Source organism: Saccopteryx bilineata, chromosome 2 (genome assembly GCF_036850765.1).
Source record: "Saccopteryx bilineata isolate mSacBil1 chromosome 2, mSacBil1_pri_phased_curated, whole genome shotgun sequence".
Classification (NCBI taxonomy): domain Eukaryota; kingdom Metazoa; phylum Chordata; class Mammalia; order Chiroptera; family Emballonuridae; genus Saccopteryx; species Saccopteryx bilineata.
In genome coordinates this window covers 315,317,779-315,338,736 of record NC_089491.1, presented here as the reverse complement: position 1 = coordinate 315,338,736, position 20,958 = coordinate 315,317,779, and the positions used below count along the sequence as shown (strand labels likewise).

The 20,958-nt window shown below is 51.4% G+C and overlaps 2 protein-coding genes across 7 annotated transcripts; both read right to left on the bottom strand.

Annotated features, from left to right (window-relative positions):
- Positions 1–992: 992 nt before the first annotated feature.
- CRTC2 (CREB regulated transcription coactivator 2) lies at positions 993–15,689 on the bottom strand. 4 transcript variants are annotated; one of them, XM_066262051.1, is made up of 15 exons: positions 15,069–15,689; positions 10,116–10,217; positions 9,926–10,039; positions 7,971–8,035; positions 6,767–6,835; positions 6,496–6,599; positions 6,366–6,395; positions 6,130–6,194; positions 5,980–6,029; positions 5,610–5,854; positions 4,856–5,259; positions 2,415–2,684; positions 2,135–2,215; positions 1,746–1,932; positions 993–1,642 (listed from the first exon to the last, which is right to left on the bottom strand). In XM_066262051.1, exons 1-15 carry the CDS (start codon positions 15,219–15,221, stop codon positions 1,422–1,424), a joined length of 2,160 nt encoding a protein of 719 aa, XP_066118148.1. In that variant the 5' UTR covers positions 15,222–15,689; the 3' UTR covers positions 993–1,421. The 4 variants fall into 4 exon arrangements, with proteins under 4 accessions (XP_066118148.1, XP_066118150.1, XP_066118149.1 ...); XM_066262053.1 differs by lacking the exon at positions 15,069–15,689 and adding an exon at positions 14,883–14,999; XM_066262052.1 differs by lacking the exon at positions 2,135–2,215.
- A 909-nt stretch (positions 15,690–16,598) lies between these two features.
- Positions 16,599–19,880, bottom strand: SLC39A1 (solute carrier family 39 member 1). 3 transcript variants are annotated; one of them, XM_066262055.1, is made up of 4 exons: positions 19,745–19,880; positions 18,838–19,056; positions 18,533–18,663; positions 16,599–17,426 (listed from the first exon to the last, which is right to left on the bottom strand). In XM_066262055.1, the coding sequence occupies exons 2-4, from the start codon at positions 19,022–19,024 to the stop codon at positions 16,770–16,772; spliced, it is 975 nt and encodes a 324-aa protein (XP_066118152.1). In that variant the 5' UTR covers positions 19,025–19,056; positions 19,745–19,880; the 3' UTR covers positions 16,599–16,769. The 3 variants fall into 3 exon arrangements, with proteins under 3 accessions (XP_066118152.1, XP_066118153.1, XP_066118154.1); XM_066262056.1 differs by lacking the exon at positions 19,745–19,880 and adding an exon at positions 19,432–19,674; XM_066262057.1 differs by lacking the exon at positions 19,745–19,880 and adding an exon at positions 19,435–19,674.
- Between the last annotated feature and the right edge of the window lie 1,078 nt (positions 19,881–20,958).

The window sequence follows — 20,958 nt, the reverse complement described above, 5'->3', positions numbered from 1 at the left end:
TCACCATTCAGATGCTGCAGGACACTGACCCAGGGCGGCCCCTTAAGTCCAAGGCGCACTCAAAGTCAGATATGCAGACCTGGGGTAAGGCCCTGAAGACCTAAGCAGTGGGCGCCCAGGTGGCTCCCTCTACTTCTAGGTTTAGAGCGCAATGTATTCCCTTTGGTCCTAAGCTAGAAGCTCTCAGTTCTCTTTTCTTAGAAGAGCTTGGAAAGAGGAAGAGGAAAGGCCAGGACTGCAGGGTGTGAAATAGTAGAGGTGTGGATAACAGGAGGGGAATGACTCTTCTGACTGCTGGGAATGGAAGAGAAGGGAGAGGCTAGGATGAACAGAGAGAGGAAATCTCTTTAGAACTGGTTAGCACTCCAGCAACTGTAGAGCGAATGAAGAATGAATGAGTGAAGAGTGGGGAGGGTGAATTCATGCCTGGGGGGTGGGGTAGGAATGAGACCTTGAAGCTTCCCTGAGACCTAGCAGCTTGGGGTCAGAGGCTGGCCAGATACCACTTGTTTAATTTCTAGGTTCTTTAGGCTTCAAGGGCCATGAAGGAGAAGCCAACCCAAGACTTGCCTCCTGTAAGTATTTGTTAAATCCTCTCCAAAGTAACCTTAGTTTAGCACTTAGGCTTAGCACTACCCTAGTTGAAAGCTGGGGTCATTCTACCAAAAACATCAGACCTGTAAGTTCAGCCAGCAGTACTACCTCACTTTGACTCACTGCCAGGCCACAGGTTTGAGGAAGAGCAGTACCTCATCTGGCCAGTCAGAGCCCTAGACAGGTGGCAGGGCATTTGTGCTGCCATGGGAGCCTAAATCTAGCCTGGACCCCATGTCTAATGCTGGGTACAAATTCTGAGGCTGGGGGAGGGGTTTTCCCTACAAACCACAATGGTGCCTGAAGACACCGAAAGCATAATAGATGAAAGGGCCTGTGTCTCAAGGACTCCTTAGTTCCACAGCCATATCCCAAACAGTAGCCAACAACACCAAGGGTTCACATGATTTTTTTTATTAACATATAATATATTTAATAAAAAATAATATCCACTCTGGCTCTCTCCTCCATTGCAAGGGGAAGAGTAGTGAGGAGGGGCTGGCACTGCCCACCCCTGGGCATCCGGAACTAGCCCTGCCTCCAAGGCTCCCCTCTACCCCCTGCTTTCCAACAGGCTCTGACCTCCAGAAAGATGGTTCAAAGTTACAAGTGCTTTAGACCCTCCCTTGAGCTCCCCCAGACCGACCCCTTGTGCAGAATTCAGGGGCCATCTGGATAGTCCCCTTGCTTTTTCTCATTCTTGGGATCCATCATTCACATTAGAAAGAGGACCTGGGGGCAGAAAGTAGAGTCTCTACTGGCCAGGGGGAAGGGAGGAAAGGGACAGTGATGGGGAACAGGGCCAATCAGAGGGATGACGAGTCTCCTCACTGTAGCCTGTCACTGCGGAATGAATCCTCCACAGCAGGATCAGGCAGCAGGGCACAGGGATCACTCAGCATGTTGAGCCCTTCCAGGCCCAGTGGCTCCATGTGCAGCTCCTCCTCCAGCCCCAGCCCTAGCTCCAACCCAGCTGTTGACACCTCGAAGCCAGGCACCCCAGCAAGGGCTGCTGCAATCTCCTTAGAGAAACCTGGGGAGGAGTCTCCTGTATGGGCAGAAAAAATACGTGAGGACCCATCAATATCTTCCTATGTCAGCATATGTATCACTCCCTCCCTCTATCCCCCATGACCACCCACACCTCTCACCTGTGAGGATGATGTTAGGCCCTGAGCCATGGCGGGAACAGTGGGTCAAGTTCTGGTGGTTGAGGACATGGGGGTCCTGGAGGCTACTCACTGATCCCTCACCCCTTAAAAATCCAGACCCTTCAGAAAAGCCAGTGGGATCCAGCACCAGGCTGGTTGATGGACTCTCCATGCTGAACTGCTCCAGCTATGGACACAGACAGACATTTAGGAAGTGGGCCTCAAAACAGGGGTACCTGCCTGCCACTGCCTAGCCCTGCTAACAGATCTATCACATCCCCTTTCGCAACAATCCCACCCCCACCCCAAACAAAAGCAGAGACAGGGAAACAGCAGTAAGCAGAGCAACAGAGGTGAGCACGGCCCCAGAGTAGGTGTGGGCACCGTACCTGCTGGGACAGAGCTTGTGCGTGCCAGGAAGAGAACGGGTCAAAGCAGTAGTCATCAAAAAGCAAGCTGTGCAGAGATAGCTAAGGGGAGAGGGACAGGAACAGGGGTCAAACACAGGATGAGAGAAGCCCAGAGTTGGCAGTGTCATGTTCCCTGTGGAGAAGCAGGATCTCCCCCACCTGAATCTCCCAAATCAGACTGCACCAGTGATACCACTCAGGAACCTCTGACCCACTCCCAGCCCTCCCGTGCTTCAGAGCTAAGGGCCTAGGTACTCACATTCCCCAGGCTGCAGTCACTCACTGGCCGGTGGTAAGACTGCTGTCCGTGCCCACTGGAGCTGGGTGGGTACAGTGTCCCATAGTGTGGCTGCCTGCCTCGGGGCTGCCCACCTGAGGGCTGCACTGAGCAGGCCTGAGAGGGCAGCCCTGGCTGCTGTAGAGGCTTTGGGGTGGGTGGCTGGGTGGGCAGAACCAGACTCGGGGGGCTGTATGGGTATGAAGGCAGCCGCTGGTCAGTGGACAGTTTACTGGTGTCCAGGGGGACGCCCTAAAGACAAGGAAAAATGGGAAAGCTTACCTTTCAGTGTGCCCCTAAGAGAAGCTCTTAGGGCTTCCCACCCTTGGAAATTGCAACCATTCTCAACACAAACTGGATAAGCTTCCCATGGATATCCCTGAGGTTGGGAGCAATTACTCAAAATTGCTTATCAGAATGAAAGCAACTGAGTGAAGCTAACATAAGGATAATTCTGAATCCAGTTCAGAACTACACCTAACCCTTGGTTCTTTAACAATTATTAATAATCAAGTACTTGTAACAAACCTAACAAGTGCTTGACAGCACAACAGTGAACTTGAGAACTGCCATTCTAAAGCCTTGAAATGGCCTTTTCAAGGCCAGAGGGAATGAGAGAGGAGGGAAAGAAAGAGGAAAAGAGGGAAGGAAGTTAGGTTCACTCCAGGCTCTAAGAGAGCACAGCCCTTGCTCGCCTGGAAGTCTTTCCTGCAGAAAAGGAGACCTGCTCAGATGGAACACAGAACACACATTCCAGGGAAGGGTGATGGAGGAGGAGGAGGAGGAGAAAGTACAGAAGAAGAGAGGGAAAGAAGAACATCAGGGTGGCCTGACCTGTGGTGGCGCAGTGGATAAAGCATGGACCTGGAAATGCTGAGGTCGCCGGTTTGAAACCCTGGGCTTGCCTGGTCAACGCACATATGGGAGTTGATGCTTCCAGCTCCTCCCCCCTTCTCTGTCTCTCTCTCCTCTCTCTCCTTCTCTGTCTCTGTCTCTCTCTCCCCCCCTCTCTCCTCTCTAAAAATGAATAAAATAATAAAAAAAAGAACATCAGGGTGAAAGAAGGAATACAGAGAGGGAAAAAAAAAAAAAAAGGAGAAGGATGGGGAGAGGGGAGAATTTAGAATTTTAGCATTGAGGAAAAGCCCTAAACTAATTCTTTCTAACATGCTCTGTATACTTGGGAACATCACTTTCCCTTGGGGCCCCACTTTCCACATCTGTAAAATAAAGGGTTTGGGCTCCATGATCTGAGCATCTCTGGGTCTATGAAATCTGGAAAGGAGGGAGAAGATAAAAGGGAGAAGGGAAAAGGGAGATGGGAGAAGGGAGAAGGGAGATGGGAGAAGGGAGAAGGGAGATGGGAGAAGGGAAAAGGGAGATGGGAGAAGGGAGATGGGAGAAGGGAGAAGGGAGATGGGAGAAGGGAGATGGGAGAAGGGAGATGGGAGAAGGGAGAAGGGAGATGGGAGAAGGGAGAAGGGAGAAGGGAGAAGGGAAAAGGGAGATGGGAGATGGGAGAAGGGAGAAGGGAGATGGGAGCAGGGAGAAGGGAGATGGGAGAAGGGAGAAGGGAGATGGGAGATGGGAGAAGGGAGAAGGGAGAAGGGAGATGGGAGATGGGAGAAGGGAGATGGGAGAAGGGAGAAGGGAGATGGGAGAAGGGAGAAGGGAGATGGGAGATGGGAGAAGGGAGATGGGAGAAGGGAGAAGGGAGAAGGGAGAAGGGAAAAGGGAGATGGGAGAAGGGAGAAGGGAGAAGGGAGAAGGGAGAAGGGAGATGGGAGAAGGGAGATGGGAGATGGGAGAAGGGAGAAGGGAGATGGGAGAAGGGAGAAGGGAGAAGGGAGAAGGGAAAAGGGAGAAGGGAGATGGGAGAAGGGAGATGGGGAGAAGGGAGAAGGGAGATGGGAGAAGGGAGATGGGAGAAGGGAGAAGGAATGGGACAGGATGGAGGCATGAGAAAACAGACAAGAAAAGAACAACAAAAACAAAAAAGGGAGAAAAAGGAAAGAAAAAGCTATCAAATGTCAAGCCTGCCCCTGGGCTAGGCACGGTGCTCTGCACACTTCATGTACATGATTTCTTTTGATTCTTACAATCCCATCCTTGTTTTAAAGAAGAGGGTGCTGTGGCTCACAAAAGTTAAACAACTCTCCAAGAGGAATACTAGTAAGTAGTAGGGCTAGGATTTGAATTAGAAAACTTAACCCCAGGGCTTGCACTCTTAAGCCAAGAGGAGACTAGTTGGATAAAAGATGGGGCAGATAGGGGACAGAGAAACTGAAGGGGAAGTATGAGACAAGGAGTATGGGAAGTAAGGAGAAGAGGTATTTGAGGAAAGGAGTGTAGGAGGAAGAGAACTTAGCAGAAAAAGAGAAGGGGAATAGAGACAGACATGTAGGGAAGGTGGCCACGCATACCTGAGTGATGGAAGACAAGGTGGGTGACATTGTTGGCGAAAACTGTTTGGGCAGCTGCTGTTGGGACCGTCTGGCGTCGGCTGGACCCACGGGCAAACTCAGGGGGCTAAGGGGTACACGGCGGTGGCGGGGGGAGGCCCCAGGGGTAGAAGCTGGGTAAGGGGGAGCACCCAGCACAGGAGATGAAGCAGAGGAGGAGGAAGAAGAGGAGGAAAGGGCTGGGGCACTAAGTGAGGGATGACCCAGGGAGGTGGTGGGCAGTGCATGGCGGGCCAAGGAGGAGGCGGGCAGGGAGGGGTGACTGTGGGAGCCCTGGAGCTGGGGCTGAGGACTGCTCAGGGAAGCCTGGAGATTGGGATTGCTTAGGGAAGACTGCAAGGATGGATGGCTGAGAGGTGAATGTCCTGCAAGCAACAGACAAAAAACCAGAGATGCCAACATTATTGATGGGAGCTGGGCCCCTTTCTGCCCAGAATGAGTAGCAGTGACCAGACTAAAGAAGTGGCAACACAATGTCCTCCCTACACTGTCCCTTGAAGTGAGGTTGGTCTTGCCCACTTGGGGGCTGCTCTCTATCTTCTTTCTAGGAAAATCCACACTTACCAGTTCTCACTGGCAGAAAAGTACGGGGAGGGAAACCTGGAGTGGATTGGTGGCAGGTTGATGTGGACAGTCATTGGTGATCAAGCCTCCCACTCCTTGGCCCCCTCCTGCCAGGCAGCACCCCATGGACATAGTCAGGACAGCCACTCACCTGGGATATCATAGCCTGGGCCTAGGCCGAGGCCTCCACTGATGCCCAGGTGGGTCATGGTGTGGGTCAAATTGGAGGTACTATTGCCCCCACTCAGGTTGGGGTAGGCTGTCTCCTCTGGGTCCAGGGGCGTGGGCAGTGGTGGAGGAAAGTGCAGGTTGGTGAGGTCAGGTAGGGAGCCTCCCGTGTTCATGGCAGGTGGGAGGACAGGCACATTGGCAGGTTGGTCAGGAGATGGAAAGATGCTGGGGGAAGGAGGAGAAGAAAGATGTAATTGGGGGGCAGCTGTTAGGGAAGAGCAGAGACCGGCCTCCACATTTCCCTTTACTTCTGTCCCCTATCCCCTCAGCCAACATTAGAGATAACTTACTTAATTCCAGGAACTTCACAGGACCGAGGTCGGGAGGAGGAGGAGGACAGCTGAGAAGAGAATGAAGAATATGAAAACTGAGGACAGTGCTCAGTGGAGGCCCCTGGAAGACCTGCCCATGGAAGAAGAGAGATAATGGACCACACCTACCTTCTTAGCATCCCAAGGCTTCAGCAAATGCTTGTCATCTAGTAAGTTTTCCTCAATCGCAGGAACTTGAAAAAGAAAGACTTATGAGCAGAGGGCTGCAGAAGAAGCCAGGTAGGCAGGATAGGAAGCAGAGGCAGGTGGGAGGGAGTCCAGCTCCCTCGCCCTGCGCAAAGACACCAACACCAGCCCAGACATTCTTTGGCATTCAGTACCCACAAGTGGTGAGAAACATATACCTTTGGATTCCATTTCGCCATCCAGATAACCTGCAAAAAATGCAGTGGAGTTGGCTTCAGTGCCCACTTGTCTACCTGCTTCAAAGCCAAGCTGCATGGCTACTACCTTCCCTGGAACATACCCACTTACCTCCAAGGCGGCTGGGCAGGACACTGGGAGGTGCAGCACCTGGGTAAGTGTCCTGAGGGCTGGGGTTCATCACACTTGTGTGAAGAGCAGAGTCAGAGCTTGTCCTATGAGGGGAAGAGAGGTCAGCTGGCACTAGTAATGGTGTTCCTGGCCGCCATGCCCTCCTCAGCAGGGGAAAACACTGGCTGGGCTGAGATAGGGAAGGGGTGAAGGAGTTGAGCTCAGAAACTATGGATAAGAGATGTGGACTACAGAAGGCCAGGGTCATCACCTGTTAAGTGCAGATGGTAGTCGAAACAACTGCCCCTTCTCTGCAGGGAAATTGCTCCAGGGCATTGTCCTGGGATGAAAAACAAGGTCACAAGGAGGAAGGCCAGCAATGGACAAGAAGGCAGGCATGGGAGCTGGAAAATGTGGGGCAGTCACGGTAGAGGCAGAGAGGGCTACACACCCGGGACATGCCTCTTTTCTTCCATGTTCTTCTAATATCTGCAACCCATGAACCCTCTACCCCAATCAATCTAGGGCCACAGCACACTTGAGTGCTCCAAGAATTTTTAAAACATGCAATACCTGAATATTTAGTCAGGGGCACTGACCATTCTACTTTAAATTATTGAATAAAAAAATGACAAACAGCCAACACAACACTAGCTGCCTGGTGTGAATGCCCTGTCTTGAACCATAGATATATAGGTCACATAAAAGAGTTGCATCTTACAAAAAAAAAAAAAAGAGTTGCATCTTATTGGTCACATGACATAACATGGTTATACCTGACTGGTTAATTCTTGGTATATACAAGTATAGGCACCTCATTTGGGGGGGGGGGAGGTAGGCACCTCATTTTTTTAAAAGTCCCGTTGTAGCACAAGGGATAGGTAATTACTATTTTTTTTCAATCAATCAAAATTATACCTATTTTTTTTGGTCAGATTGACAAAAAATTTAATGCATTTTTTGGTGTGCTACAGAAATTTAGTAACTAGCTTATATGTGCTGTAAGATGAAAAAGGTTGAAAATCGTTGATCTAGGAGATGTAAAAAATCTCAACTCTATCTGCCAGGACAAGCTGAACTGGAACCTAGTAGCCCAGCAACTCTGCTAGGTATCAGTATTAGCACTGAGATGACAGGGGAAGGGTTTAGGAATCTGAGTGCCAGAACACTGTATCTGGCACCCAATCTTGACAGGAGATAGCCATACTCCCTTCCCCCTTACGCACACACCCCAGCTAGCCACAGTTACCATTGGTCCTGACCTGCTTGGACTGGGAGGCTTGGCCACCCATGTCAATATGGCCAACACTGGACTCTGACCCACCTACTCTACCTGCCCCCACCCCTCCCAGCCCTGCCCTCAGAATAGGAGGTACTGCTGAAAGCCTAGCCCAGCAAGCCCAACCCCAAAACAAGTTCTTTCCAGAGACATGTCAGAGAGTGGGCAGGAGATCCTGCCTGGTCTGGACACTGACCTCCGCCAGCTGGATTCCGGAGGAGGAGATAAGTAGGCAGGACTATAGGGAGAGCTGTCAATGTGAACAGCACCAGTTAAGGTAAAAAGTGAGGAGAGGTTGGATAGGCTAGAGACCAAATGAGAGAATAACGAAGGCAGCAGATGAGTAGTTTCAAGAAACAAATACCTTTCTCCAACTCGACAAGGGGCAGCAATTGGGTCAGAGAATGGAAGAGAAGAGGGTCGGGCCAGCAGAGCTGGGAAAATGTAGGAGAGTATCTAGGCAGGGCTTGAAGAGACAGATCTGTGGAGGTCTCTGAGAGTGAAAGCAAAGGATGCCTGGCCTGTGGTGGTGCAGTGTATAAAGCATCGACCTGGAATGCTGAGATTGCCAGTTTGAAACCCTGAGCTTGCTGGTCCACATATGAGAAGCAACTACTATGAGTTGATGCTTCCCTCTCCTCCCTTCTCCTTTCTCTTTCTCTCTCTCTCCCGTTTCTAAAATCAATAAATAAAAAAATTTTTTTTGCTGTTTTTCTGTGTGTGTGTGACAGAGAGAGACAGAGAGGGACAGACAGACAGGAAGGAGAGAGATGAGAAGCATCAATTCTTTCGTTGTGGCACCTTAGTTGTTCATTGATTGCTTTCTCATATGTGTCTTTTTTTTTTTTTTTGGTACTTTTCTGAAGCTGGAAACGGGGAGACAGACAGACTCCCACATGCACCCGACCAGGATCCACCCGGCACGCCCACCAGGGGGCGACGCTCTGCCCACCAGGGGGCGATGCTCTGCCCCTCCGGGGTGTCGCTCTGCTGCGACCAGAGCCACTCTAGCGCCTGGGGCAGAGGCCAAGGAGCCATCCCCAGAGCCCGGGCCATCCTTGCTCCAATGGAGCCTCGGCTGCGGGAGGGGACGAGAGAGACAGAGAGGAAGGAGAGGGGGAGGGGTGGAGAAGCAGATGGGCGCTTCTCCTGGGTGCCCTGGCCAGGAATTGAACCCGGGACTTCTGCACGCCAGGCCGACGCTCTACCACTGAGCCAACCGGCCAGGGCCTCTCATATGTGTCTTGACCAGGGGGCTACAGCAGACCGAGTAATCCCTTGCTCAAGCCAGTGACCTTGGGCTCAAGCTGGTGAGCCTTGCTCAAACCAAATGAGCCCGTGCTCAAGCTGGCGACCTCAGGGTCTCGAACCTGGGTTCTCTGCGTCCCAGTCCGACACTCTATCCACTGTGCCACCACCTGGTCAAGCTAATATATTAATTTCAGTGAGAGGGAGGGTGGGAGGGAGAGACAGGAACATTGATCTGTATGTGCCCTGATCCAGGATCTAACTGGCAACCTCTGTGCTTCGGGATGACGCTCTTACCATCTGAGCTATCCAGCCAGGGCACAATAAATAAAAATCTTAAAAAAAAAAAAAAAAAGCCTGACCTGGGGTGGCACAGTGGATAAAGTGTCGACCTGGAAATGCTGAGGTCGCCGGTTCGAAACCCTGGGCTTGCCTGGTCAAGGCACATATGGGAGTTGATGCTTCCAGCTCCTCCCTACCTCCTCTCTCTGTCTCTCTCTCCCTGTCTCTCTCTCTCTTTCTCTCTCCTCTCTAAAATGAATAAATAAATAATTTTAAAAATAGATAAAAAATAAAGCTAAGGACAGAAATGTGAGGGAACCAAATCTTCCTTAGCAAGAGACATGTCCGAGAGCCCTGCCTCTAGCATCAAAGAACAAGTTGAGTAAGGACAGTCAGAGGCAGCTAGAGATGGAGGGCAGAACCTCAGGGGCTCCCCTCCCTTGCACAGGAGCCAGCGCTGACACATGAGCCAATGGTCACTTTTCTGGGAAGCTGAGTAAAGGAGAGCCCCTGAAGAAGGATGGGAATGGATGACACTTAAGTCTCTTCCCACCATGACTTCCTAAGGGACTCCAATGCACCACCCCCCAAGCTCCCCAAACCCTCTATGAAGGATATGTGGCGGGGGTAGCGACGGAGTGGGGACACCATTCTTCGGGGATCTCGTTGCACCCGTTCCACCAGCCCGTGGTGCCGAGTGCTCCGGGATGAATCCAAAGGTGAGTGGAGGGGGCTCTGCCAAAACACACAGGTGAGTCAACGGAGGAGCTGCCTGAGAACCTGCATTCTCCCAAAGCTGATGTCCACTCACCTGGAACTCAGCCAGGCCACAGCCAATCTGGTTCACGTTTGGCAGAGAACCACCATAATGGGAGTTCCTTGTGTATGCCAGTCGTAGTTTCTGGGCCTGTAACTGAGAAATGAAGGGCAAATGGGAATGTCAGGGAAGGGCCTGAGCACTGTTCCTGTTCTTTAGCCACCCTTGCGATCCCCATCTTCAGGATATGCTACTATTGGTGCTGCTTTTAAGAGATCTTCCAGCCTGACCTGTGGTTTTGCATTGGATCAAACGTCGACCTGGAAATGCTGAGGTCGCCGGTTCAAAACCCTGGGCTTGCCTGGTCAAGGCACATATGGGAGCTGATGCTTCTCTCTCCCTCTCTCTCTCTCTCTCTCTTCTCTAAAATGAATAAATAAATAAAAATAATTTTTTTAAAAAAAGAGATCTTCCATAAAATAAAAAAGAAAAACAGCCTGACCGGGCCGTGGCGCAGTGGATAGAGCGTCGGACTGGGATGCGGAAGACCCAGGTTCGAGACTCCGAGGTCGCCAGCTTGAGCATGGGCTCATCTGGTTTGAGCAAAGCTCACCAGTTTGGACCCGAAGGTCACTGGCTCGAGCAAGGGGCTACTCGGTCTGCTGAATGCCTGTGGTCAAGGCACTTATGAGAAAGCAATCAATGAACAATTAAGGTGTTGCAATGCGCAACAAAAAACTAATGATTGATGCTTCTCATCTCTCCGTTCCTGTCTGTCTGTCCCTGTCTATCCCTCTCTCTGACTCTCTCTCTGTCTCTGTAAAAAAAAAGAAAAAGAAAAAAAACAGTACTGGGGAAAAGATGTGGTGCAAATAATCTGCCCTAGCTCTTCTGCATACTACCCTCATCACTGTTATCACTAATGCCTGGCATCACCCAACCAAGCACAGAGCCTGACACTCTGCTCAGAGTCTCTCCCAGTTGTCATCAGTCTAAAGCAGTGGTAGTCAACCTGGTCCCTACCGCCCACTAGTGGCCGTTCCAGCTTTCATGGTGGGCGGTAGCGGAGCAACCAAAGTATAAATAAAAAGATAGATATAACCATAGTAAGTTGTTTTATAAAGATTTATTCTGCCAAACTTAGCGAAAATCTGACATAAAATACTTGGTAAGTAATTATCATTATATGCTTTAACTTGCTGTAACTCTGCTTTATAAATTTTTTTTTTTTTTTTTTTTTTTTCCATTTTTCTGAAGCTGGAAACAGGGAGAGACAGTCAGACAGACTCCCGCATGCGCCCGACCGGGATCCACCCGGCACGCCCACCAGGGGCGACGCTCTGCCCACCAGGGGGCGATGCTCTGCCCATCCTGGGCGTCGCCATGTTGCGACCAGAGCCACTCTAGCGCCTGAGGAAGAGGCCACAGAGCCACCCCCAGCGCCCGGGCCATCTTTGCTCCAATGGAGCCTTGGCTGCGGGAGGGGAAGAGAGAGACAGAGAGGAAAGCGCGGCGGAGGGGTGGAGAAGCAAATGGGTGCTTCTCCTGTGTGCCCTGGCCGGGAATCAAACCCGGGTCCTCCGCACGCTAGGCCGACGCTCTACCGCTGAGCCAACCAGCCAGGGCCTCTGCTTTATAAATTTTATAAAGTTAAGCTACTTCCCTATTTTATAAATCACCATTACTGTGGAACCGGTGGGCAGTTAGAAAATTTTACTACTAACAGAGATACAAAAGTGGGCAGTAGGAGGGGAGAGGGGGAGGGGCACGAAGAAAACTAGATAGAAGCGTGCGGAGGACCCGGGTTCGATTCCCGGCCAGGGCACAACAGGAGAAGCGCCCATTTGTTTCTCCACCCCTCCGCCGCGCCTTCCTCTCTGTCTCTCTCTTCCCCTCCCGCAGCCAAGGCTCCATTGGAGCAAAGATGGCCCGGGTGCTGGGGATGGCTCCTTGGCCTCTGCCCCAGCCGCTAGAGTGGCTCTGGTCGCAACATGGCGACGCCCAGGATGGGCAGAGCATCGCCCCCTGGTGGGCAGAGTGTCGCCCCTTGGTGGGCGTGCCGGGTGGATCCCGGTCGGGCGCACGCGGGAGTCTGTCTGACTGTCTCTCCCTGTTTCCAGCTTCAGAAAAATGCAAAAAAAAAAAAAGAAAACTAGATAGAAGGTGACAGAGGACAATCTGACTTTGGGTGATGGGTATGCAACATAACTGAATGACAAGATAACCTGGACATGTTTTCTTTGAATATATGTACCCTGATTTATTGATGTTACCCCATTAAAATTAATTTAAAAAAAAAGTGGGCACTAGGTATAAAAAGGTTGACTACCCCTGGAACCAAGGTCACTGAGGTAGTGCCAGGAGCCCCCAGGCTAGTTACATAGTTTAAATCCTGGGAAGTTTAACTTCTGGGGGGTGCTTTCCCCTCCAGATGTGTCCTGGAAAAATGAGGGAAAACCCACAGGTGGATGACACAAAGCCACTAATACCAGCCTCTTTCCTTCCCAATCACCTTCCCTGTGGGAAGGAAAGAGGCACAAGCTTCTAAGCTCTGCCACTTGCTCAGCCTCAAGGAGACTATACAGAGCCTACACCTCTCAAACTAGAACATCTAAGGAGTGATGGCTCTCATAGCTGGAAAAACAAGGCCAAAACCAATGCACATTCTTCTACCTAATTGTAAGGCCCCTGAATGGGCAGGAAAGCCAATGGGAGTGGGAGCAGGAACAGTAGTCCACTCCAATCCAGGCCAGAGCCATCTCCCTAACCTCATCCCCACTCTGGGGAGACAAGTCTGCACTGGAGTAATACCACATCCCTCAGCCTGGTACAGTTTTAGTCTGTCTACAGACCTCATGTCCCTCTGTGAGAGGTGAGCACCTACTTCTGACACTCAGCCACTGTTACCAGCAAAATAAATAGACCTGTGCAGCTGATGCGAGTAAATACTAAGAGCTTCCAGGACATACTATTGTATATAGGCTAACCTCACAATTAACTTTCTGCTCCAGGAGGTCAACCCAGTGAGTTTAGTGGGCACTGTGCTGACCTTTGGGCCACTTCACAACTGCTAATAATATATATGACAACCCCAGCCTTGAGCAGTATAGGCCCCCATGGCTACTACATTTGCCTCAAATGAGCACTCCCAGCTAGCCAAATAACAGGCAAAAACCAAGAGCCTGAATTCCCAGGCTCTGGCCAAAAATGCCCATACAATTTTTACGTGCAACAGAGAAGTGATCCAGAAGGGGTTAGGTTGGTGGAGGGGACCTTTTGACAGATTAAGACACTACAAAGATAGACCGCTCAGCTTTGAGTTTCTCACAGCCTTTCTTTGTTTGCACATACAAACCCTAAGATCCCACCATGCCTTTGCTGGAGTCACAGTCCAGAGGGCAGGGCCTCAAGCTGTCAGCTGGAGATCAGCCTCTCACCTACCTTCTTGCCTCTGCCCCACCATGATCAAAAGCTCCTAAAGGGGAGCAGTCAAGAGTTAGATCATGATCCTGATAGCAGTTAGCAGGCGTTAGGCACATACACATGCAAGATTTGATTCCCCACCTACCTCTCTCTATTCTGTCTCCCACAAACTAGGGCACATGGTCTCTAGAGACTCAAAGGGGAAACAAACACAAAAAAGACTAAGAGTCAAGGGAGACACACACAAAAATACAACCAGAGTCAGTCATAGACAGATGCAATCACAGTCAAACCAAGAGAAAGAGCCTGACCTGTGGTGGCGCAGTGGATAAAGCGTCGACCTGGAATGCTGAGGTTGCCAGTTCGAAACCCTGGGCTTGCCTGGTCAAGGCACATATGGGAGTTGATGCTTCCAGCTCCTCCCCCCTTCTCTCTTTCTGTCTCTCTCTCCTCTCTCTCCCTCTCTGTCTCTCTCTCCTCTCTAAAAATGAATAAATAAAATAAAAAAATTTAAAAAAAAAACAAAAAGAGAGCAAGCTTCGAAATGCGGTATTTATGTCCCACCATTTCCCCTTAAATTCCTTCTAGCTCCCTGCTACAAGGGATCCCTGCAACATCCTCCTCACATGCTGTTTTGAGAACAATGCCTCCCTAAATTAGGTCTGTTTACCAGCTGGGCAAACGCCCACCCCTCACTGCCTCAGACATCCAGTGCTGGTAGTAAGAAATCAAGGCCAGCGGCGTTTCAAAGGCAACTCTGCCAGGACGCCTTCTTTCTTCTGGAGCTTTCAAAGAATTAGTATTTCCTACACATGGAAGACCCTCCGAGCCAACTGACCCACGAAGCAGCCATCTCTCCAGAAAGTTCAGCAAATCATTAGGTTCCACATAACCTATAGGCACTGGTTCCCGCTTTCGAGATTCAAAGCCCAACTCTCCTCCAAGGCGGCCACCACGGTAAAACACCAAGCACCAGTCTGTGAGCAATGGACCTCACCTTCGTTCACGTCAGGAAACCACAAGAAGTATTTGAAAAAGGAAGCAAAGGGACGGGACGCAGGAGGGGACTTCCTGCCCCACTATACCCGGCGCTGCTGTTCAAACCACTTAAGGTGCCCTTTCCCAGAGGAACTGAAGTGCCGAGAGTGGCCAACAGGGCAGAGGGACCAGACTGGAGAAGATTACCAACTCAGAGGAGCCAGAGTAGGGCAAGCAGACCATCCCACCAAATCATAACCCAATTTTGGGGATGCTTCAGTAGAATCCTCGAAGAGAACTCGATCAAGGATGCACAGGACCACCCACCTCCGACCTCCTCCGGGTTCCGGGGAACTGTCTCCTCTCTCCGCCCACTCCCTCCTCACTTGCTCAGCACCCAGTCGTTCCCAAACTCCCAACCTCTCTCGTGTTTCGTCCTCCCCTTCACGAAATCCGTCTTCCTGCCCCTCGGCCTCAACCCGCGCCTCCCAGACGGTGATGTCCGCTGCCCCGTTCCGTCTCTTTCGCAGCGGCTCCCGCCCCCGCCCCGCCTCTCGGCTACGGCTCCGTAATTGCTCCGCTGAGCTCCCCGGCGCGGCCCCTCACCCGGGTGGAGCCGATGTCCATCATCACCTCCTCGAAGGCCGCCGTCTCTTCGGCCTGACGCTGTTTCTGCAGCGCAATCTTCTCACTAAACTTGCGGGGATTGGAAGCCGAGGCCGTGGCCGAGGCGGGCCCGTTCGCCCCCGACGTCGCCATCTTCTTCCTCGGTTCCTCCCCGCCACCCTCCCAGCACAAGCCACGGCCTCTGCCGCGGGCTCCCGCCCGGGTCTTCCAGCAGTAGCCGCCGCCGCCGTCTCAGCAAGCACCGCGAACCCGACCCCAGCCTAGTCCTGACCCGTGGGGCGCGAGGGCTTCAAGGGAATTGTAGTTTGTTTACGTGACCCTCTCACAGCCCCATCCACGCAGTACGGAGAGGAAACGGACACCAACTCCCAGCAGCCCTCTTGACTCGGGGAACTGAGGACTGCTCCTCCCACTCGGCTCCTCCCCGCACGCAGCAAGCTGGGAAAAGTAGTTCTAAATTGGTCCCGAGCCTAGGAACTGGAAGGGGAGAGGGATTAAGGAGAGAAGAAAATGAGAGGAAAAAGAAGGGGTGGTGGGTTCAGGGAGGGAAGAAGGAAGAGACAAAAGAGATAAAATGTCATCTTCAGTGAAGAGGATGAGAAAGGCCCGACTGAAAACAGAACAGGGATACTACTAAAACAACTGTAAACATCTGGGACTCGCCCTCTCAGGCTGGCCACATGCCTACCACTTTACCAATACAAATGAATCAGATTCTGTACAGATGTAGAGAAACATTTTTTATTTGGGTAACATGTCCCAAAACAGATGAGTAAGTAAAATAGATTCTAGAGAATATGGCCCTGTGCATAGCTCTAACACCCACCCCCCGGCCCAATCACCCTGTGGGTGAACCTCCCCATTCCCCCTTGCACTTTTGTAATATAAAAAATTTGGCACCTCAGTGTTTATCATCTGGGTATGTGGCATCATGTCCGTGTTCAGTTTTCCTAGGGTACAGCAGTGAGAGACCATTCTGCCAACCCTCCCCCAGCCCAACTCAGCAAACATTTCTGCCCCACCCCAAAATCTGGAACTAAAATATGGAGCAAGAGGGCCCCCTTCACTGAGGTGCTGGGCAGGCCTCAGTGCAACACTGTGCTTTGAGAAAGAGGAAGGGCATTTTATCTGGCACTTTAAAAATAGAGGAGTGAGCAGGACTGGAGAAGCCCAAGAAGGTACCAAAACTGGCAGGAAGAGGCCACTTGACACTAGTGTCTTGGGAGAAGGAAAGAGGGAAATAGATGTGAGAGTAGGACCTAAGAAAAACAGGAAGGGTCCACTCCAAATGAAAGAGGGCTGAAACGGGCTAGAAACAACAGGGCTGCTGATTCTGGGCCTGTGCCCTCTCTTCTATCTCACACCATCTTGGTACCCACCTCTAAACTCACTAGTGTCAGCTTCTCCCTGTGTAGTGTCTGCCCGGTTCTAGCAGTGTCTTCCCTAATACTAATGACTCTTGATCACGTTTTTAATAACTTGACTATGCCTTGTCCCTTAAGCCTGGGGCCCAGGCTCTTGTCTGCTCACTTCCCTCTCATCAATCAGAGAGTCCCAAAGGCTCCCCCTTCTCACATCTCAGAGAGCTCTTTGGTCCTTAAGACTTCCCTTTCCCACTCCTGAGAGAAGGTGGGTTAACAGCACCTGGTACCCAATCTACCCTGTCCCTTTTGGATCCCCCTAGACTTGGATGAAGAGCAGACCAGTAAGAAGGGCAAAGCCTGATAAGAGCAGAATGACCTTGAGAATCCTCTGCTCAGAAGTGGCCAGCTCCTGGGGCAGGATTTCCAGGAAGGTGATATAGAGAAAAGTGCCAGCTGCCATGCCCTCCAGCACAGACTGGGCCAGCTGGTGTAATGGCCCAGCTGACTCTGCCAAAGCTGCACCCAGCCCTATTCCCAGAGGTGTCATGCATGAGAAGAGAATCCCACAGCCAGCCACCACCCTTGCTCGCAGGCGGCTCTGCAGCAGTCGCAAGGACAAGCTGACTGCCAGAATACCCTTATGGAGCAGCAAAGCCAGGCACAGCTCCATGGCCCGAACCCGGTCTCGCTGCAGCCCCACTGCCAGCCCCTCAAACACCGAGTGCAGGGCCAGGGAGAAGACCAGCACACAGGCACGCAGGGCTGAGGGGGCTGCCAGAGCTCCGCTTGTCTGCAGGATGCCTGGCCCATCATGCCAGTGCTGTGGCCCACCATTCACTGTTCCCAGCAGCGCCCTCGTCTCCTCTCGAGGTGGTGGAGCTGACTGCTCCTTGTAAGCCAGCGTGATCTGCTCCATCACCAGGACCAGGAAGAAGCCCATGGCCAGGATGAACTCTTGTAGAGGGAACTGGAGCTGTAGGCAGAGGAAGCAGCAAGGAGTTCAGGAAACAGACCGAGAATGGGGAAGAGGAGTCAGATGCAGCTGCACAAACATGGGGTCCCACGTAGACACAGGATCACTCTTGATCACATAGATACAGAGTCACTTGGTGACACAGAACAGAATTATATATAATCACACAGATTCTGGTGTCATAGTGTTTCATGTAGGCTAAGATTTCTCAACTTTGGCACTATTAACATTTGGGGCTAGATAATTCTTTATTGTGGAGGGCACAGCCCCCCTAACCTCTACCCAGTAGATGCCAGTAGCAGTGCAATACTCTCCTTCCTTAAGCTGTGACAACTAAAATGTCTCCAGACATTACCAAACTTTGAGGGAGATAGCAAAACCACCCCAGTTCAGAATCACTGATGTGTATGTACACAAAGCGTCACATGAAGGCATATAAACAAAGAGTCACACATTGGCCCTCCTTCCCAAATGCTCACACACAGCCACACACTGTCACAGGGACATTCAGACTTATACACAGTCACATGGAGACACAGACCACTCAGTCACAGATACACAGTTTAAATCCAGTGTTGCTTACTCAGTGTTAGGGAAATAGAGAAAGAACCCAGGGTTCTGTCCTTCCGTCACCACCCAACTGTCTCAGTTTTTCCTCTGAGACTTTTGGACTTAATCTTCCCCAACGCCAACCTCCTGGGATTGCCTCCTCCCCTTCCCAGGCCTATAGAGACCTCTTTCTCCAATTCTTCAGAAAGTGGTGAGAGGATGAAGATGATTCTTGGAGTGCCTATAACTTTCTGGAGGCTGGAACTGAGAAATCCAGAGTAGGTCACATACCTGGTAATAAGGTTACTCACACTATCTGAAAAGATACACAGGAGTCACAGAGGGACTGGAGGGTAGGGGGGGAGCCACAAAAAGAGTTATGCCCTATAACTAAAAATCACAATTCTCATGGTCACAATCAAGAGCCTTTTACACAGTCACGGATTGACACAGGAACAGAACAACACAAACCACAACCACACAAACCACCTCTCCTAGAGGTATGCAATTGAATACACTCACATACACAGGGTCGCATGCAGCCAGCCAGTGCTCACCGTCACGTGCAGGGCTGCCAGGGCCTCATCTATGGCAGACAAGTAGTCAGGTAGCAGGTCCAGGAGACAGGTGGCCAGAAAGACACCCCCAGCAAAGCAGCTTACTAGGCTCAGGGCTTTTTGGCGGGAGGCTGGGCAGGAGTAAAACACAGAGGGGAATGACCAAATGAATTCCATACAGGGCCCCACAACCCCAACCCAAGCAATGGTCACTCTTGCCTTCCCCTCCTTAAGTCACCCTCCTCAGCCCGAGAGCCTTCTCTAACCCAAGCATCCCTGGAATCAGGGAAAAAGGAGAGCCTTACCTGATGCTTCTGGGTTAGCTCCAGGCCGGCGAAGCAAACAGATGGGCACCAGACTGCAGATGAGAGTGAGCACCAGCAGTAACACCAGGGCCCCCAACTTCACCTCCAGTCCCAGGGGTACTTGGGGCTCCGAGGCTACTGCTTCTGGGCGCCACACCAGGAGCTCTGACTCTCCCCAGGGTCCCATGGTGGCTGTGGTTGCTTTAGTGACTCTCGGACCTAGGAAGATAGAGTGAGTGGAGGAATAATCAAGTAAAAGAAGATGGGGCCAAGGAAAAGGAAAGACTGGTCAGTAGAGTGCAGTTCCCTCACCCCAGCCGCTTTCTGACCTTCCCCAAGCCAGTGTGACTCATCTACCTTACGGGAACATTCCTCTTTGCCCTCAGACTTTATTCCTTCAGGGGCCAAGCAAGGGGAAACAGAGGCATGAGGGCTCTGTGGATATCTCATTAGCCTTTCACCTGGAACTCCTAGAGAACTAGGGAGCTGGGGTTCCATAAGAAAAGTGGAGGCCAGACCCCTTATTGGAAAGAAGGGATGAGGCTAAGGGGGTTTGGGGCTATGCAGAGATGTCGCGCGGGTAGCTTCACGGACCACCTGAACAGGGCGCGTTTGGGTGCTGGACCACTCTCCCGTTCCGGTTTCCCCACCAAAGCAGAAAGCGACCACTTCAGGCCGCAGGCTGCGACCGATGACCAAAGAAGGGCCCTAGGGGTCTGGGGTCCCGGGACCGGCTGACAAAACAACTGAGGGCGGCGTCTGGAAGTCCAGTCGTCAGTAGGCGGGGTTCGAGGCCGCTAGCGTCCCAGGAAGTAGAAAAATGTGAGAGCTGGAACTCCAGCTCGTAGGCCCCCGGGGAGGCCTGGGATGCCGACGTGAATCCCTATTCCAGGAAGCCCCGACTCACCTCGCGAGGGTCTCACTCGCTACATGGCACCGTCTGAGTTCCGGCCTCCAGTCGGGAATTCCCGCCCCCTCCCCACGGCTCCTCCTAGGATCCTATCTTCCCCACATCAAGAGCCGCCAAGTGCCCGCCCTCATTGCTAATGACAGTAACAGGAGGGCAGGGCCATATTAGGAGTGACGTGATCTTGGGCCAATTAGAGATGGGCAGCTAGAGTTGTGTGGAGGCGGAGACGAAGGGAGAAAGCCCTCTGGGGCTAGAGAGGGGATCTAGGGGCTGAGGTCCTCCTGGGCTGCTGCGGAGGAGTTCCGGTCGTAGGGGCTGGCTGTGCAACAGAGGCTTGGATCTTTTGGAGATTTTAAAAGAACAAGCTAGAGCCTGACCTGTGGTGGTGCAGTGGATAAAGCGTCGACCTGGAAATGCTGAGGTCGCCAGTTCAAAATCCTGAGATTACCGGGTCAAGGCACATATGGGAGTTGATGCTTCCTGCTCCTACCCCTCTTCTCTCTCTCTCTCTCCTCTTTCTCTCCTCTCTAAAATGAATAAATAAAGTCCTTAAAAAAATAATTCTCTAAAAAAAATAAAAAAGAAAAGAACAAGCTAGAAACCCCGTGGACAGGGATGGTGTCGCCACACACACACACTGAAGTCCCTAGTCTTCCGCCCAACTCAATTGAGTGCCTGCCTGGACCCGGATCCCTTATGTGCAACCTGGCTCCAAAGGGAAAGCATTCTTGTCTTAGGACTGACTTCTTTGCTGCTTTCTTTTCTTTCTTTCTTTTTTTCCAACTGAGTTTTATTGGGTGACACTGATTAACCTTCACAGGTTTCAGGTGCCCAATTCTTCAACACATCTTTGTATACACCTTATTGTATGTTTGCCCCCCCCCCACCCTACCCCCTTTGCTGTTTTCTGTTCCTTGATTGTGTTGAAGAATTTTTAAATGATGACCTTCACTGTTTCCTCTTGGCCAACATCCCTGTGCTAACAGAATCCTCTTCTAGCCTCACGGGAGAGTAGGAAACAAGAGGAAAACAGAAAAGGGGGCTCGGCCTATTCTTTTTTGCAAAGATGAAAAGGCCTCATTGCCTAAAGAAGGGACAGAGTAATTCCACTGATACGACTTTGGAAATGAAGGCCAACAACTTTCTTTTTCTTTTTTTTTAATTTTTATTTATTTTATTGTATTTATTCATTTAGAGAGGAGAGAGAGAGA